Here is a 13820-nt window from a genome sequence, read left to right on the forward strand (position 1 = left end):
ACAATCACTACTGTATATACAACTGTAGTGGCACATATATACAGTATATGTGATCCGAGCTTGTAAATTGAGTCTAAATGTGCTCGGTTCATTTTTGAGGTAGAAGCAAAAAATTTTTTTTCATTTTTGTGGAAATTGAGGTTTTCATAGAAATAAGTACATTAGGCCCTCGTCTAGCAATCTCAATGCTTTAAATTGTCATTAAACATCTAATATGATCTTTATTTGTATGTTTTCTGAGAGATGCACTGTCCTTAATCTAATATAAAGATGCGTCTCCTTCTGACATTTTGGTTTTATTTGTAAAACATGCAGGAATAAGAAAATAAAGTGCAGGACTTGATGTTAAAAGAGTTATTAAGAGTGATAAGACATGTAAAGGATCTTCCTCGCACTGACTGACAGAATTATGCACACCGACGCACATGTGTGTGACCGCCATACAGTATATACATCTACACAAGATTTAAAATATCTGCTTTAAGAAGAGTTCATGTAGATATAATCTGTTATGTTTTAAGTGAATGTTAGGTTAACTGTTGAGGATCTGGGCGCGTATTACAGAAAAGTCCTAACTTTAAAATCTTATCTTAACTGTTTGGTAACCATGGTAATTTCAGTTAGGACCTCATTTAAGACAAAAGCTATTACAGAATGATGTTCCTAAATGCATTATCTTATCTTAACTGCAGATAGGAAAGTGGTATTACAGAAGCATCCTAACTTGACAAAACATCCTAAAAACGGTCTTAACTTTAGGGTAACCTCACAGGTGTCCTAACTTAAAACTTTAATGAGAGCCAGCTGAAACAATCACATTATGATAGAGCTGCGGGAGAATGACATTAAATTTTTAACAAAGTGGAGGATGAAAAACATCAATGTTTGTTTTTGGATTACCCTTTGAATGTTTTTTACCTTCACACATTCACATAATCACAATGTTTCTCACTAGTGGAGCGATCTTTCAATTTCTGTCATCCCTCATTATTAAAAAACAGTTATCTTATCCGTGAACACTTGATGGGATTATAGTGAATACAATACACGCTTGACTCAGCATCTATTTCTTGTCATGTCTCTATCAAATGTTGAAATGTACAATAGTATCCTAGCACTTAGGAAGAATTATTTTTTTAATTTTTGTAAGTCACATTTGCTAAATGTTTAAATTGAATGGTAACTGATAGATGATGTGCTAAAACACTAATACAAAAAACACACACTATGATTACTATGAATTTAATAAAATGTATTTTTCTGGCCCATTGAAATTAAAAGGACAATTCTTTTGTTTACTGTATCAGCAGCTCATGCATTGCTGGTTGCTTGGTAACAGACATGACAGTAGATAGCCGAACATGATTAAGCGATTTGGGATTTCCTAACTAGAAATGAGATAAGATTTGGTGAAATAAGATGAGAATCCTAAATCAATTTAAGATTTGCTTCTGTAATATGAATTTGTAAAAAATCTTAACTTAACACATCATATCTTAAGTTAAGACCTAAGATAGAAAGTTTCTGTAATACGCCCCCAGGGGCCGTATTCACAAAGAATTTTAAGGCTAAAAGTAGCTCCTAACTGGCGAATTTAGGAGCAACTCCTAAAAATACTGGGCGTGTCACTCCTAAATTTAGGACTCCTAATTTTTTTCACTAAGAGTAATTCACAAAGCATTTTAGCCCTAAAAGTAGCACCTAAGTCTGGGACAGCTTAAAAGAAGTCGAGAGGACTCCTAACTCACTAAGACCTATTCACAAAGGATCTTAAAATGTCTTAGGTGCTGATCCTCCTTAACATGGACAGTTTCACCAACTCAAAAGCATTGCACATACTTAAAAGCACACTTTAATGTAAGCATATTGTTTATAACATTTGTTTCATAATTCATTACATTCATGGCAAGCAGGAAGTTTTTTAGAATTACATGAAACAATAATGAAATTAAATATTTAATATTATAGGCATACCTGTTGCCATGCTAGTCTGTTTAAAGACTGCAATCTCAACCCTCTACTGCGATTGTAATGCAATGCATACCACCGCCTCTCGCAGTCGTCCGGGGTCCGCGACACAAGCGGGAATGCTGCATTGATCTGCAACAAATCCTCTCCCATCAGTGATGCGCGGGTTGATCCGAAATGAGCGGATGCCTGAGGTCTCCCGCAGATTTTTTGCGGTCCGACTTGCGGGCGGGTTAGTTGAAAACGTTGGTCGGGTGCCGGTTGTTTTGTACATTGACCCGCGCATCATTGTCTCGCATGTCTCACGCTTAGTTTTGCTTGATATCTCAGTGCCGAATTTCCCTTTTATTACGTTTCTTTTTTCCAGCAGTAACTGATCCTTTATCCAGTTGGGCTTTCTTTTCCGTTTTGGCGAGTTCATAATCCACCGTCATTTATTTATTACATTAGGATTCTTCAATATGGGCAACATTTACTTGCTTTAAGTAGTCTATTTAGGCTAATAGAATGTCAATTAATCAAACAAGTGTTAATGTAATGTCGTTTTTTATTATTAGGCAATTGGCGGTTTTCATTTGGGTATTAGGCTACCTTGATTTAATTTAATTTCATTCACGACTTTTCTTTAATATATGCATTTCAATGGCATTACTATTATTATTTTGTGTAGGACACAGACATATTTCAATGTTGTAATTCCATGATTTGGTGCGTCTGTGTTATGTTACGCATGACAGCCCTGTCATCTAACAACCAATCACCGTGGTCATTGCGAGGCAGCTCGTGCATGAGAATTGACGTCATCCGTAGCAACGAAGACTCACTCTTAGTTTAGGAGTTATCATTTTTCCTTACTAAAAGTAGGTCTGAAAGGCGTTGTGAATAACTTTTAATAGAAAACTCCTAGCTAAAATCTTTTAGTGCGATTTAGGAGTACTCTTAGTGGTAAGATAAAATGCTTTGTGAATACGGCCCCAGATGTGTAAGATTATTTTACAGTAGATCTTAAAGCTGTCTGTCTCAGTGTCAATCAAACAATAAAACAAAGACAAAAGTTGAACATATATTTTTCCTAAAGATCTTGTTTTTGACTTTATGTTTTATGTTTTACTGTGATTTTTAGGTGTAGATGTGGTGATTTTGTTTTTAAACCTTCAAAAATCTTTAACTTGATTCTTCTCAATACTGACTTGTCCTCACCAGACATTGAGTCGTTTGCTGAACACCTTGATGCTGTTAAGATGTGTGATCGCTCTATCAACTGCATATTCATCACCCATCTCTACCAGAGCCGTACCTGGAACGCTCTTCATAAACTTCACCTGTCAACACAAACACACACACACATATATATACACACACACACACACATTTGCAATAGCATACTTGTAGTATTTGTGCAGTATACGATTGTGTGTGAAGATTACAGTACACAGAATAGACTGTACGCTTGTTCCAGTGACATTCAGGCTGTTTTACCTTCTCAATGTTGCCGTAGAGACAGAAGAGGTTGAAGATGCGTGAACAGTTCATCTTGGATGGATGGAGGCCACTCACCATGGCAACCGAGCTGGAGGTGTGGCCCATGTAGGAGGAGCTCTGTGGCAGCGGATACGACACAACCTCTGGGACGTCATGAGAAGAGCGTTTGAATCGATTATTACTGGGCAGAGGCAGCAGAGGGCAGTGAGACCCTACAGACACAAACACATCAGATTCATTCTCAGTGCTGATGCTTTTTATTATGCGTCTCCTGTTGATGTTTCATACAAACAATAAGCCACTGAAGGTTACAGTCATTTAACAGGAGTTAATAATCTAATGATGTGTTTATAAAAGACCTGAAAACATCGCACTGACCGTATCCATTATCTGAGTAAGAGGACGGATGCTCGCCCAATATGGCCTGTCTCTGTCTGCCTTTACCACGCTCTATAAACACAACAAACAATTCACTTTTCAAATATTCAGACAGTGACACCTGAAGAAAAAGAAGTAAACTGAAGTGATCATCATCAGAAAGAGAGAGATTAGAAAGAGTGTCTGTACCTCGTCTCAGTAGGAAGGGTTTGGTATAATCCCAGCTGTCATTGTCGTTTCTCATGACGTTTAAGCGTGAAGGCTGGAATGAGAGAGCAGAAGTCCACTGCATGTGTGTTAGATCCGGTCGTGTGTGTGTAAGCGTGTGTGTGTGTGTGTGAACGCTGCACATTTACCCGAGCGTATTCAATTTTCAGCGTGCAGCAGCCGGCGTAGATGTCAGCCCCGTTGAGCGCCGCCTTGGCCTTCTGTGCATTCTGGATGGATTCAAATGTGACTCGAGTCAAAGAAAAACTTCAAAGCTAATGCTGGGAAAAACATAATACACTTTTCATTACGCACACACACACACACACACAGATGTCAGACAGTAAGGATATTCCACCATAGCTTGAATCCCATTCCTCTTGAAGATGACGATCCGCTGCACATTTCCTATCGGATTACAGACCGTGTATAAAACATCCTAGGAGAGTTTGAAACACAACACCATACCTGTTAAACACGGTAATAAATACAGCAGCAGTGTAAAATCTCATCAGAGCTGCTGATCAGAGGTCAGAAGATAATGTGTTTGTTGAGTCTCATGAGAGTCAGAAGTCAGTGAGTGCTGCTCATAAGTCTCTTTCACACAGTAGTTTCTCTAAATGATCATGACTTTATCAAAATAACTTTACCAGTAAATACAAAAATGTGCTGTTCACACACAGTGATGTTTGGACTTTGTAAGACATCATTCACACATCTGTACCAAAATGAGAAAGTGGAAGTTATCTAGCGAGGGGTTATGATGACTTCTTATCCACGCTCTGAATTTTGTTATTTTTACTTCAGTGGCAAATGCACACAGTTGCTTAGCATCAAATATTGTATTACATGACTTCAATCTGAACTGGAGAAGAGTCTTGATCAGCAGTACTGCTTACACATTAGGCTCTCAGACGGTGTGCGAAAGATGCGGACCATTCGGCAAATAAACGGTAAGCTGTTTTAAACAACTTTAATGAAAGTCTCGTACACACTGCAAACTTTCAGGAGTGACAACTGCATTGAAATGCGGGAGTGAATTCACTAAATGTTTGTTTCATGTCTGTACGGAACAAGACTCACCGAAAATGTGATGATTGACACAGAGATAACCATAGCAACGTTCTGCCGTCTCACGTGCTTATCACTCACAGCTTTGACCAAAATAATAACAGTATTGTGTTTTCCAATAAACCTCCGTCTTGGTGTTGTGTATTTTACGCTTTTGTGAGGCTGCTTCACAGCGCGGAGCGCGCGGTCTTGCAGTGTTGCCAGGTCCTTGTTTTTTTGTACGTAAACACCGTTTTGGTGCTTAACCGTTTATGGCTTTTGGCTCATGAAGCGATCAAGTTTTTGGTGTTAATAAAGTGTGAGGGTGCCGGTCCCAATATTTTGATCTTTGAGGTAAAGCATCTAGATTTATTTCGGTTTATTATTGAATTTTTCTTGTTCGCTGTTTTTTAAGTGCAAGATCTGGCAACACTAGTCAGCAAATGCTTGTGCCTCTGTCATTTTCTGAACCACGCATACAGAAGACTTTTTCCCCTTCTAGGCATTTATTTTTTCAGAAGAGAGACCTGTCATGTCCATGCTGCACGCTTAAACACTTGATTAACTAGTCTAGTAGTTGTTCAGTTCGGTTATGTACACACTGTGCAGAGTTTTCTGTAAATGCGGTAATTCGGTTGTAGACTTTTCGGTTTGTTCTCTGTAAACGTACTGTATAACCTCTCTTACTGGTAAACTGGCAGCAGTGATTATTATTACACGGCTCTGGTCACACATGATTTGTGCACTGCAAGTTACCAGTAAAGACTGTACGTGCGATAGGGACTTTATAGATGCGAGTTGCCAGGAATACGCATCTGACCTGAGGTCTGTGTTTGTTTATGGGTCTGGTTAGTGACTAAACTGACCTCTGGTACAATGATCTGTGGAAAATAAAAATGTTGAGGGGAGACGATAAGCATGAATCACTACTGTGTAGATTTGGAAGCCAGGCAAGAATTTAAGGATCTGTAGTTTATAACCTTGTATAGATGAATATATTTCACAGTAACGTTAGCTCAGTGTAATGATTTATACGCTTTAGCGATGATATAAACTAAGGTCATTTACTGGTTATTTATTTTGCTTGTTATCAGAAATAATCTGCTCTAGAAGGAAGTCTACAGGAAGTAAAGTTTGGTCCACAAAAGCCATTTGTTTATGTTGTTGCCACTGAAACCGTCTATAGTGATGCTGTGGGTCCGGTTGCCATGGTAATGTGAGACAGCAGCTCTTGGTTACCGTAGTGATGGGATAGAGTGGATTCTGGATGGAGAGCAGCAGCACTTTGTTCCCACTGTTGGGATCGTCAGCGTTGGTGGGTCGAGTGATGCGTTTACTGGTGGAGTAGTTAAAGTACGCTTGCTGACCGGCGATGTAGACGGCCTCCTGAGAGCCACACGACACGCAGCGGTCAGCGCTCTGAATGTCCTCAAACTCCACCAGAGCCTGACGCTTGAAGGGCATCATCATGACATAACTGCAGAAAGAAAACCCACGGGTTAATGCAGAGTTTTAAAGAAAATACTGTAACATAGCTAACAGCAGCTGATCAAGGCATTTTGAAGTATGATGTCAGTAAATGTGCGATGTTGGCCAAAACTATAACATCACATTATAGTCCCTATCTTAAGAGCTCATGGATGAACAGGAAATATTTTGTTAAATAATGCCAAATCAGTTCTGCCAATTAACCAGTAAGAGAGGTTATAAGATCAGCAGTAATTTACTAGTATGATGCTACGTGTAAACAGTATGACCCAGGGACACTGACAGAACGTGCTGACAGCTTCTGGCCAATCATAACACTCGGACACAAATGATCCTTGAAAGAGAAGAGCTGATGTTGAGATCTCTTCTTCTCTGTGCTGACAGCATCTCTTCAGTGGCCGGTTGCATAAACGTCTAAGACTAGTCTTAAAAGTTAGTCATGAATTTTTTTCTTCAAGACTGATCATAACTGTTTAAAGTATGTTACATAGAAAGGTAGATAGGTCTAATTTAAATCCATATAATAAGGCTGATTAGCCCTAACTAATTGCTAGTTAGTCAGACTCATTCTTAAGACACAGTCTTAACTTCACAGCCACGTGCATGCAATCGGCCACTGGTCTTGGCCAGTTGACTTGTCTTATATATTAAAATTCTCAAGTCAGTTTAATTAAAGGAAGAGTAGTCTAATTTGAATCCAAAAAGCCCCAATTAACTAGTCCGTCAAAGTTGAGACAAAGATAACTTATACACAGTAGTTTACGTAAGTGACCACAGTTTCCTCTTCATCTACATTTATGGTCTATCATATAACACAGTCTAAGTTAGGGATTCATATTCAGAGCGATGATCAAAACATACAGTACACAGAGTTTTTACTGTTTTTGGATCAGTGGATGCTTCAGTGTTTTATAAGGCGGGTAAAAGCGGAATAATAGCAGAAATATGGATTGCCGTAAAATTTGTCATTGGAAGGGAAACGTTTTCTTTTAATTGATGAGATAACTCCTCAATGAAGGGGGGAAAGAGTTTAAAGCATCTGTCAGGGGATGTTTCTCTTCTTTCTTTAAGTCAATTCACAACCAAGACCAAAGACAAGGATTATTTCCTTTAACTGTTAGGAGGATAAGTTTATAGATTTACTTACACTGAAAACTCTTTTCTGGATGATTTAAGCATTAAAGAGGAAACACAGGTTGTGTTGAATACGCAGAATTTGTGTTGAGTTTTATGGCTTCATCGAGTGATAGATCCACTGAATTCAGTCTGTGTTTGCAGGTTAAAATGATGTTTGGATTAAAGTTTATAAATTATATTAAGTGATGGTATAGTGCTCAGTCTTATTCTTCGTTAACTTAAATCAAAGCGGGCGAGTTGAGCTCAGGTCACATCTCACATAAACAAATCTCATTAGCCCAGAAGCATTTATTTCAAGCTGTAAGACATGTATGGATCTGTTGAATAGAGATCAAGGCCAGTAATAAAAAGATAATAAAAAGGAAAATTTACCAGATGTTTCCAAATTTGTCCAAGGCCTCCACCAGATCGGCCTCCACCACGGACTCACACAATCCACGGACATGAACCACCGGAGACGGAGCGATGCGATGTGTCTCAGAGCTTTTATCCTGCAGATCACACATACAAACATCTCAATCATTTTACTGTAACATGAGATAGATCGAGAGAAAAAAGTTTATTATACAGGACATGAGATCAACACATGAACCGATCAAACATAATCATAAAACTGAGCGTTTAGAGCCGTATAAACAGAACGCAGTTAGTTTCAACATAAACAAATGATAACACAATAGTGTTTGTGTAAGGCAGTGTTAAGGCCATTCACATTATAATGATAACTATAATAATTATAGTTTAAAAAAATCTTTTTATATTAAAGAAAATGGCAGAGTTCACACCACAACTACAATGAAAGAGATACAATGAACAATATCGTTGGAATCACTATCTGAGCCATTTTTCCGACTTATAAGTGATAAACTATTGACAGCCAATCAAATCTATTTCAACTTCAAGTGCACACGCATTTAAAACGACAGATGACACGGTGGAGAAGCTCAATGTTGAGGTCTATAACATCAAATGACCTCAGGTATCCAGTGCTGATGCAGTTGCTGTGAAATTAACTTTATAATGTTTTTTATTTTACTACACTCACTACACCAAAATGTAAGATATTACACAAACTACTAGACTCACTCTTTAGAGTTATGCAAACGCAATTGCAAAAGTTTTCATAACAGGAAATATGCAGTATTTGTTAAATGTGGACGCTAATAAAGTTATGGTTATCATTAAAGTGTAAACGGCCCTTTACACAACTGATAATTGATGTGGATCACCTGCTGTTGCTTAATGTTTTACAAAGAAAGAAAATGAAAACGAGACATTTCTGTGTAAATGAAAGACAAGAGGAGTCGAGAGAAACCATTAAACGTCAAATTATATTCACATTTCTGTATAAGTGACCATCAGTTTCAAAGCATCAGTACGTCTGATCAGTCTTAGAGATGATTTCCGTTTAAATGAAATGTCTAAGATCTCTTGAGATGGATTGTTGTTGTTTCACTACATTGATTTCTCTGACAGATCGGCCATCACTTCATTTCTGAAGCTGTGAAACGCACAGATCTATAGCACTTCAGACGAGGAGTCAGACGCTGTTAGATGAACTGAATTAACTTTACTGTAAACACACATTCAATTCTGTTTCATCACTGATGTTATATTTTGCACCTTCATTCTTTCTTACGACAGCAATCATTCACATCACCTGGTGTTTTAACTTCTGCTTTTCATACAGTCATTTATTTCATTGGTTTTTTTCACTTCTTATTTTCTCTTAAAGAAATGAAAGTGTTGATTTCAGAGTTTCTATAACACTCCATCAGTCCTGATAGTATTCATCATCACATACAGGTAGATACTTTGTTCAAGTTGGGTTTATTTTTCACATGTGAAGAAAACAATGAACATGAATGATGAAAAGTGTGCTGTGATATCAGACTTAACATCTGCCGGAATATAAAACCTCTCTCACAATCGATCTATGTTCATGTTAGTTCACGACTCCTATCAACAAATGAGAAAAATCCTATAAATGTTTAAGAAATATTAATCTTAAAATAAGCAGCAGTTAGTTTGTCAAACACAAACATTTATTTGACTAGCAGCGATGACCTTCTCTCTACAGTATGTGTCTCAGTGAGGTGTTTCTGAGCAATCTACTGTTCTGAGATCACTGAACGTCTTACAATACTCAATTGTATTTTTAACATCTGCCAATATGTCTATGTTGGTGCATCTAAAGATATAATGAAAGAAGCAGAACAACATGTTCTTCTTTCCATGTAAAACCACACGTGCCATTGGACCGCTGCAAGCAACCTGCATTTTGCACTGTTCTCTGCATGCATCACACAAGCTTTCCATTTTCTGTTTTGCAAAACTCCCGAACGTTTTTCTCGACCACAAAGACCAAACGGTAAACAGCTTCGACTTAAACAACAGCAGAATAGCAGATCTTCAAACCTTCAGCCTCACTGTATGCACACATCCTTCAGAATAATAATAATAAAGACTGCTGAAAACATCATAAACTAAACAATATCACTGTCTGTCATTTCACACTATAAGATAGGAAGATGTGATTTACTGGCTTAAGTAAGTAGTTATTCATTTGAAATCAAGTATAGTTTGCTTATATCTCTCTTACATTCCTCTTTTATGTTTTCTACCTAGCAGTGCCACAACACATCTGCGGTTGGAAAATGATGTCGAGAAACACACGTGTGCAACACTGCAGTGCTACAACCCTCTGTGACCCTGTTTAACAGCTTCCTGCATCTGGATTTAAAGGTTAGAAACGAAAGGAAATGAAATAAGAGACCCCTTACAGAAGCCCCAATGAGCCCCATCTAACATCAAAGCACTTCCTACATCAGTTACACCATAACAGACGACTGATGAGTAATTCAATGATTCAGTGCTTTAACACAAACCAGCACCAACTTACAACTCATCTCAGTGTAAACCCAAGTCAAACTCATTATCAAGAGCCATCGGTGTGAACCGGAGTCAAACTCATCATCAGGAGCCATCGGTGTGAACCATAGTCAAACTCATTATCAAGAGCCATCTGTGTGAACCGGAGTCAAACTCATTATCAAGAGCCATCTGTGTGAACCGGAGTCAAACTCATCATCAAGAGCCATCTGTGTGAACCTGGAGTCAAACTCATCATCAGGAGCCATCGGTGTGAACCGGAGTCAAACTCATCATCAGGAGCCATCGGTGTGAACCGGAGTCAAACTCATCATCAGGAGTCATCGGTGTGAACCGGAGTCAAACTCATCATCAGGAGCCATCGGTGTGAACCGGAGTCAAACTCATCATCAGGAGCCATCGGTGTGAACCGGAGTCAAACTCATTATCAGGAGCCATCGGTGTGAACCGGAGTCAAACTCATTATCAAGAGCCATCGGTGTGAACCGGAGTCAAACTCATCATCAGGAGCCATCGGTGTGAACCGGAGTCAAACTCATCATCAGGAGCCATCGGTGTGAACCGGAGTCAAACTCATCATCAGGAGCCATCGGTGTGAACCGGAGTCAAACTCATCATCAGGAGCCATCGGTGTGAACCGGAGTCAAACTCATTATCAGGAGCCATCGGTGTGAACCGGAGTCAAACTCATTATCAGGAGCCATCGGTGTGAACCGGAGTCAAACTCATTATGAGGAGCCATCGGTATGAACTGGAGTCAAACTCATCAACAGGAGCCATCGATGTGAACTGGAGTCAAACTCATCAACAGGAGCCATCGGTGTGAACCGGAGTCAAACTCATCAACAGGAGCCATCGGTGTGAACTGAAGTCAAACTCATCATCAGGAGCCATCGGTGTGAACTGGAGTCAAACTCATCAACAGGAGCCATCGGTGTGAACCGGAGTCAAACTCATTATGAGGAGCCATCGGTGTGAACTGGAGTCAAACTCATCAACAGGAGCCATCGGTGTGAACTGGAGTCAAACTCATCAACAGGAGCCATCGGTGTGAACTGGAGTCAAACTCATCATCAGGAGCCATCGGTGTGAACCGGAGTCAAACTCATCAACAGGAGCCATCGGTGTGAACCGGAGTCAAACTCATCAACAGGAGCCATCGGTGTGAACTGGAGTCAAACTCATCAACAGGAGCCATCGGTGTGAACTGGAGTCAAACTCATCAACAGGAGCCATCGGTGTGAACCGGAGTCAAACTCATCATCAGGAGCCATCGGTGTGAACTGGAGTCAAACTCATCAACAGGAGCCATCGGTGTGAACCGGAGTCAAACTCATCAACAGGAGCCATCGGTGTGAACCGGAGTCAAACTCATCAACAGGAGCCATCGGTGTGAACTGGAGTCAAACTCATCAACAGGAGCCATCGGTGTGAACCGGAGTCAAACTCATCATCAGGAGCCATCGGTGTGAACTGGAGTCAAACTCATCAACAGGAGCCATCGGTGTGAACCGGAGTCAAACTCATCAACAGGAGCCATCGGTGTGAACCGGAGTCAAACTCATCAACAGGAGCCATCGGTGTGAACTGGAGTCAAACTCATCAACAGGAGCCATCGGTGTGAACTGGAGTCAAACTCATCAACAGGAGCCATCGGTGTGAACCGGAGTCAAACTCATTATGAGGAGCCATCGGTGTGAACTGGAGTCAAACTCATCAACAGGAGCCATCTGTGTGAACTGGAGTCAAACTCATCATCAGGAGCCATCGGTGTGAACCGGAGTCAAACTCATCAACAGGAGCCATCGGTGTGAACTGGAGTCAAACTCATCAACAGGAGCCATCGGTGTGAACTGGAGTCAAACTCATCATCAGGAGCCATCGGTGTGAACCGGAGTCAAACTCATCATCAGGAGCCATCGGTGTGAACCGGAGTCAAACTCATTATGAGGAGCCATCGGTGTGAACCGGAGTCAAACTCATCAACAGGAGCCATCGGTGTGAACTGGAGTCAAACTCATTATCAGGAGCCATCGATGTAAACCGGAGTCAAACTCATTATCAGGAGCCATCGGTGTGAACCGGAGTCAAACTCATTATGAGGAGCCATCGGTGTGAACCGGAGTCAAACTCATTATCAAGAGCCATCGGTGTGAACCGGAGTCAAACTCATCATCAGGAGCCATCGGTGTGAACCGGAGTCAAACTCATTATCAGGAGCCATCGGTGTGAACCGGAGTCAAACTCATCAACAGGAGCCATCGGTGTGAACTGGAGTCAAACTCATCAACAGGAGCCATCGGTGTGAACTGGAGTCAAACTCATCAACAGGAGCCATCGGTGTGAACCGGAGTCAAACTCATCATCAGGAGCCATCGGTGTGAACTGGAGTCAAACTCATCAACAGGAGCCATCGGTGTGAACCGGAGTCAAACTCATCAACAGGAGCCATCGGTGTGAACCGGAGTCAAACTCATCAACAGGAGCCATCGGTGTGAACTGGAGTCAAACTCATCAACAGGAGCCATCGGTGTGAACTGGAGTCAAACTCATCAACAGGAGCCATCGGTGTGAACCGGAGTCAAACTCATTATGAGGAGCCATCGGTGTGAACTGGAGTCAAACTCATCAACAGGAGCCATCGGTGTGAACTGGAGTCAAACTCATCATCAGGAGCCATCGGTGTGAACCGGAGTCAAACTCATCAACAGGAGCCATCGGTGTGAACTGGAGTCAAACTCATCAACAGGAGCCATCGGTGTGAACTGGAGTCAAACTCATCATCAGGAGCCATCGGTGTGAACCGGAGTCAAACTCATCATCAGGAGCCATCGGTGTGAACCGGAGTCAAACTCATTATGAGGAGCCATCGGTGTGAACCGGAGTCAAACTCATCAACAGGAGCCATCGGTGTGAACTGGAGTCAAACTCATTATCAGGAGCCATCGATGTAAACCGGAGTCAAACTCATTATCAGGAGCCATCGGTGTGAACCGGAGTCAAACTCATTATGAGGAGCCATCGGTGTGAACCGGAGTCAAACTCATTATCAAGAGCCATCGGTGTGAACCGGAGTCAAACTCATCATCAGGAGCCATCGGTGTGAACCGGAGTCAAACTCATTATCAGGAGCCATCGGTGTGAACCGGAGTCAAACTCATCAACAGGAGCCATCGGTGTGAACTGGAGTCAAACTCATCAACAGGAGCCATCGGTGT

General features: G+C 40.8%; 1 protein-coding gene across 1 annotated transcript in view; it reads right to left on the reverse strand.

Moving 5' to 3' along the window:
- The window catches only part of LOC135740789 (heterogeneous nuclear ribonucleoprotein L-like), a 38631-nt gene that overhangs the window by 3642 nt on the left and 21169 nt on the right, over positions 1-13820 (reverse strand). Inside the window, exons 2-9 of the mRNA XM_073811788.1 lie at positions 8083-8201; positions 6325-6562; positions 4387-4474; positions 4185-4279; positions 4018-4090; positions 3829-3900; positions 3448-3662; positions 3169-3290 (exon numbers count right to left, since the gene is read on the reverse strand). Coding sequence (XP_073667889.1) covers positions 3169-3290; positions 3448-3662; positions 3829-3900; positions 4018-4090; positions 4185-4279; positions 4387-4474; positions 6325-6562; positions 8083-8201 — 1022 coding nt within the window. The remainder of the gene's footprint in view (positions 1-3168; positions 3291-3447; positions 3663-3828; positions 3901-4017; positions 4091-4184; positions 4280-4386; positions 4475-6324; positions 6563-8082; positions 8202-13820) is intronic.

The sequence above is a fragment of the Paramisgurnus dabryanus genome, chromosome 14, assembly GCF_030506205.2.
Source record: "Paramisgurnus dabryanus chromosome 14, PD_genome_1.1, whole genome shotgun sequence".
In the NCBI taxonomy this organism is placed as follows: domain Eukaryota; kingdom Metazoa; phylum Chordata; class Actinopteri; order Cypriniformes; family Cobitidae; genus Paramisgurnus; species Paramisgurnus dabryanus.